We start from the raw sequence: 5,630 nt of genomic DNA, 5'->3' as shown, positions 1-5,630 counted from the left end.
TTGAATGCACATTTACTGCTATCCCTTGAGAAAAGCCATTGCTCTGAAACTGACTTTGGCATCGGAGAATCTTTTGTAGGTCTCCACCCCTCAGGATCAAGAGGAAAGTCAAAGCTGGAGAAGAAGATCCGCCGCTGAGATCAGATCGCAGGAGAACTGGAAGGTTTAGAACCGCACAGCCCTACACATCCGAAACATTTGGCGCCCACCGTGGGGCCGTGTGATTTTAAAAACCCAATGGTGACCACGTGAAATATGAGCACAGACGACCCCATTGAGATGATCCGAGCCCTGCAGCAAAAAATGGATGAAATGCAACAGCATCATGAGAGCGAACTGGCGGCCGTTAAGGCCGATTGTGAAGCCCGGATAGCCCGGGAGGTGGGGAAGACATACGGCAGGGAGGAGCGAGCGAAGAATAAGGGAGCGGCGACAGCGGGAGAACACACACTCCGGGATACCGAGCATGATAGCACCTGGAGGCCTACCGGGTCCGAGGCTGAAGGAAGCAAGGCGAAATCGGTGCGTGCGGAGAGCGCCGCCGAGGACGGGCGGATGGTAGTCAAGTCGGAGCCGTCATCCGCCTTGTTGCTTCCATTCACCCAGAACATAATGAATGTCCAAATCTCGGAGCAATTTGTGGCTCCGCAGTTCAAAACTTATAACGGGACAACGGATCCTGCGTCCCATATCCAGACGTTCTCGAACGCAATGGCGTTCCGAACGGGCAATGAAGCCATTTGGTGTCGGACGTTCTCGCTCTCATTGGAGGACGAAGCATTGGAATGGTTTAATACTCTCCCCCCTAATTCAATAGAAAACTTTACCGGGTTAAAGCAACTGTTCATTAAACAATTCGCGGCCAGTAGTACCCAGGACTTGACCGTATTCGAATTAATGACCCTCAAGCAAGGGAAGGATGAAACGCTGCGGACGTTTATGGACAGGTATCAGAAGACCGTTCGACGCGTTAAGAGCCTGACGCCAGAGCTCGCCCTTCACTATATCCTGCCGGCTCTGAAGCCAGGACCGTTTAAGGATAGCGTCTGCAGGCGAGCGCCCAAAACAATGGAGGAGTTAAGGGAACGGGCGGCGGACGAGATAAGGGTGGAAGAGATGAAACTCTCCTACAGAAAAGAGAATCAAGAAGCCAGAGAACCAAGGACGGACGGTAATAAGCCCGGCTCTTCGACGGGAAAAACGTCCGGTCCTAGGCCCCGGGAGCAGAGAAAAGGGCCCCGTTTCCCACAGTATACACCTCTAAATGCCTCGAGGGAGAAAATTCTCCGAGAGGCCCTGAGTGCGGAATTGATACCGGAGCGGGAAGCGAACCCGACTCCGAAGAATGCTGATTGGAGCAAACACTGTGCGTACCATAAAAATATGGGTCATACCACCGAGGATTGCTGGACCCTCCGGGATAAGATAGAAGAGCTCATCCGGGCGGGAAAGCTTAAAAATACGTACGTGAGGAACGCCCGCCGCAATCAACCGAACGGCCTGCTCAAAGGTCGACGTACCGAAAGGAGAAGCCGAGGAGCGCGCGAGCGGAACGACCCCGCTAAGAGAGGCGACCAAGCCGAAGTCGAAGCCGCAGCCGCGAACGTCCCTTGAGGGGACATATCAACACTATTTCCGGAGGATTCGCTGGAGGAGGATCGTCTTCCTCCGCCCGTAAACGACATGTTCGGGCCCTCCAATCCGTGCATTTAGTGGACAAGCCACGCCGCTCCATGCCACCCATTACCTTTTCGGATGAGGACTTTCACGCCCCTGATCCTGACCAGGACGACCCGATGGTCATAACGGCAGAGATAGCGCGGTATGGGATCAGTAAGGTTCTGGTTGACCAAGGAAGTTCGGTCAACATCCTCTACTGGAAGACCTTCTTGCAGATGGATATCTCCGAGGACCTCATCGTTCCTTATGATGGGCAGATAGTAGGCTTTGCAGGAGAAAGGGTGGATACGAGGGGGTACGTGGAGTTAAAAACAAGGTTAGGAACCGGACGCTCTAGCGAAGAGAAGAGGGTCCGGTACCTGCTGATAGAGGCCAACACGTCGTACAACGTGCTGCTTGGAAGACCGTGCCTAAACGCGTTTGGGGCAATTGTCTCTACCCCTCACCTCACAATGAAGTATCCCTCCGAAAAGGGAGCAATTTGCACGGTTCGGGCGGACCAGAAGACGGCCCGGGAATGCTACGCGGCGGGGTTGAAACTGCACGCTCGGCCTGTGAAAAGAAGGGCGGCCGGCTCCGAGGTTGCCATGGCAGACCTCGACCCGAGGACGAATACCGAGGACCGGCTGGAGCCCATTGGAGAAACCCAACCCATCCTGGACGGCAGCGGATATGCCGGGCATCCATCCCGCGGTGATGTGCCACAAGCTCTCCCTTTTCCAGAACGCCCACCCAGTCGCACAGAAAAAGAGAAGAATGGGCGAGGAAAAACGGCAAGCTGTCGAGGAGGAAGTAGGAAAGCTGAAGAAAGCTGGTTTTGTTCGGGAAGTCACGTACACCACGTGGCTGGCTAACGTGGTCATGGTAAAAAAGGCCAACGGAAAGTGGCGCATGTGCACAGACTACACAGACCTGAACAAAGCCTGCCCGAAAGATTCGCACCCCCTACCCAGTATAGACGCCCTGGTGGACAGCGCTTCTCGGCATCGGGTCCTAAGCTTTCTAGATGCATATTCCGGGTACAACCAGATACCCATGTACGGGCCGAACGTCGAGAAGACGGCGTTCATAACGGAGAAGTCCAACTTTTGTTACGAAGTCATGCCGTTCGGTCTGAAGAATGTCGGGGCGACGTATCAGCGCCTGATGGACAGGATTTTCCGAGACCAGATAGGCCGGTGCATGGACGTCTACGTCGACGACATGGTCGTCCGGTCCGCGGAAGGAGAGGGACACATCAGAGACCTTGAGGAGGTGTTTCGACAAGTAAGGAAGTTCGGGATGCGCCTAAACCCCGCCAAATGTACATTTGGGGTAGCTGCCGGAAAGTTCTTGGGCTTCATGTTAACATCCCGGGGAATCGAGGCCAACCCGGACAAGTGCGAAGCGATATTACAGATGCCAAGTCCGACAACCGTGAAAGAGATCCAAAGACTGGTCGGACGCCTCACCGCTTTGTCCCGCTTTATCCCCAACCTGGCGGATAGGCTGAGGCCGGTCCTCCGGAAATTGAAAAAAGGGGCCGGCCCGACCTGGGACGACGAGTGCGAACAAGCGTTTCAGGACGTAAAAACAATCCTTGTTAACCCGCCGGTCATGAATCGCCCAGTCCCAGGAGGAGATCTGCACATCTTCCTGGGAGTGTCAGAGACGGCCATTAGTGCCGTGTTAATGCAAGAACGGCCTCAGCCGAGGTTAATTTATTTTGTGAGTCGCACGCTCCTCGACGCCGAAACCCGATACCAACGGGTAGAAAAGGTGGCCTTAGCTTTGCTGCACGCCTCCCGAAGGCTTCGGCCTTACTTCCAAAGCCATCAGGTGATAGTCAGGACCGATTTCCCCATCTCCAAGATCCTAAGGAAGCCGGACTTGGCCGGACGGATGGTCGCCTGGGCGGTTGAGCTTTCAGAGTTCGGTTTGCGGTATGAGCCGAGAGGATCGGTCAAGGGCCAGCACTTAGCAGATTTCGGGGCCGAGTTACCCCCGTCCGGCCAGGACGAGTGGAGCTTGTATGTGGACGGAGCGTCCGGTCGATCGGTCAGCGGGGCCGGCATCGTACTCGAGGGCCCCAACGGATTCCTACTGGAGCATTCCTTGATCTTCAAATTCAAGGTATCCAACAATCAGGCCGAGTATGAGGCCTTAGTGGCCGGCCTCGAGCTGGCGAAAGACATGGGAGCCAGAAGAATCACCTGCCGGACGGACTCAGAGCTGGTGGTGGGTCAGATGAATGGCAACTTCCAAGTTCGAGAGGAGCGTCTATTAAGATACTTCCAGCGAGCAATGGACCTCGCAAGAGCATTTGATAAGTTGGACATACAGCACATTCTCAGGGAACAAAACACACGGGCGGACGTACTGTCCAAGCTTAGTTCGGGAAAGGAGAAGGGGCAATTAACCACTGTCGTGCGGCAAGTTCTACTCCAGCCTTCAGTTGAATGTTCGGCGGTGTCTGACGGAGGAAAAGATTGGAGAGCAGAAATCCGAGAAATCATGACCCGCCAGGATGAAGGGCGGACGGTAGGACCAAGGGAGGCTAAGAAGGTCGCCCGATATCTTGAGGTGGGTGACGACCTGTATCGCAGAGGATTCTCCTCCCCTCTCCTTAAATGCTTGGGAGAGGCAGAGGCACTTTACGTTATGGACGAACTCCATAATGGCATTTGCGGTCTTCACACCGGATGGCGAGCGTTAAAAGCCCGGATACTGAGAGCCGGATACTACTGGCCTACTGTGGAAGCCGACACAAAAACGTTCGTCCAAAAATGCGTTCGCTGCCAAGAACATTCCAACAGCTCCCACCTACCTCCACACGCTCTCCACTCAATGACATCCCCGTGGCCGTTCGCCCAATGGGGTATGGATATCGTTGGACCGTTCCCATTAGGACAGAGGCAGAAGAAATTCCTCCTGGTGGCGGTGGATTACTTCACGAAATGGGTAGAAGCCGAGCCCCTGGCAACCATTACAGCCGCCCAAGTCCAGAAGTTTTGCTGGAAATTGGTATGTCGTTTCGGCCTCCCACGGTCGATCATCACAGATAACGGCCGACAGTTCATTGACAAGAAACTGGCCGAATTCTTCAAAGGGCTGGGGATTAGGCACGTCACCAGCTCGGTCGAGCACCCCCAGACGAATGGGCAAACGGAAGCAATGAATAAGACCATAGTCTCGGAGCTTAAACGACGCCTAGGAGAAAAGAAGGGAACGTGGGTGGACGAGTTACCCGAGGTCCTATGGGCATACAGATGCACGCCCCATGGAACCACTGGTGAAACCCCTTTCAACTTAACCTATGGCACTGACGCTATGTTACCAGTCGAACTGGGGGAGCCGTCCCTTAGGCGTCAAGTCGATGACCTGAACCTCAACGACCAAGAGCTGAGGATCGAGTTGGACTCTCTAGATGAACGACGAGACCGGGCCGCATTGAGGGCCGAAGCCTGCAAGCGCATGGTTGAAAGAAAGTATAACTCCAAGGTCCGGCCAAGAAGCTTCCAGGAGGGGGATCTAGTATGGAGAAAAGCAGGGGACGCCCGCCGAAACCCAGCCCACGGGAAGTTTGCAGCCAAGTGGGAAGGGCCGTTCCGCGTAGAGGAGACCCTGGGAAACGGGGCTTACAGGCTACAACGCATGAACGGACATCCGATCCCCAACACCTGGAACGTCACGCACTTAAAGTTTTACTTCAGTTAATGAATCGATGTATTACACCCCCATGATTAATGAATCAAGATGTCCATTTTTCTCCTATGAGACTAACTCCATTTTGTAGATTTCTAAAAGAGTGTTCCAACGAGAACAACTCTCAGCTTGGCCGGACAAGAAAGCGAAGGGCCGCCCATCCTAGTAAGACCAAGCTGGTGAAAAAGAGTGTTCCAAAGAGAACAACTCTCAGCTTGGCCGGGCATCAAAGCGAAGGGCCGCCCATCCCAGTAAGACCAAGCTGG

At 54.3% G+C, this 5,630-nt stretch overlaps 2 protein-coding genes across 2 annotated transcripts; both read left to right on the top strand.

The window, feature by feature from the left end:
* The first annotated feature begins 255 nt into the window (after nucleotides 1-255).
* LOC108341571 (uncharacterized) lies at nucleotides 256-1,614 on the top strand. Its single transcript, XM_017579240.2, has one exon. It carries the CDS (start codon nucleotides 256-258, stop codon nucleotides 1,612-1,614), a length of 1,359 nt encoding a protein of 452 aa, XP_017434729.2.
* A 927-nt stretch (nucleotides 1,615-2,541) lies between these two features.
* On the top strand, nucleotides 2,542-5,376 carry LOC128197558 (uncharacterized). Its single transcript, XM_052879617.1, has one exon. It carries the CDS (start codon nucleotides 2,542-2,544, stop codon nucleotides 5,374-5,376), a length of 2,835 nt encoding a protein of 944 aa, XP_052735577.1.
* The last annotated feature ends 254 nt before the right edge of the window (nucleotides 5,377-5,630 follow it).

Source organism: Vigna angularis, chromosome 6, assembly GCF_016808095.1.
Source record: "Vigna angularis cultivar LongXiaoDou No.4 chromosome 6, ASM1680809v1, whole genome shotgun sequence".
Classification (NCBI taxonomy): Eukaryota; Viridiplantae; Streptophyta; class Magnoliopsida; order Fabales; family Fabaceae; genus Vigna; species Vigna angularis.
The sequence above is the reverse complement of the archived record's forward strand: the minus strand, read 5'-3'. Positions and strand labels throughout refer to the sequence as shown.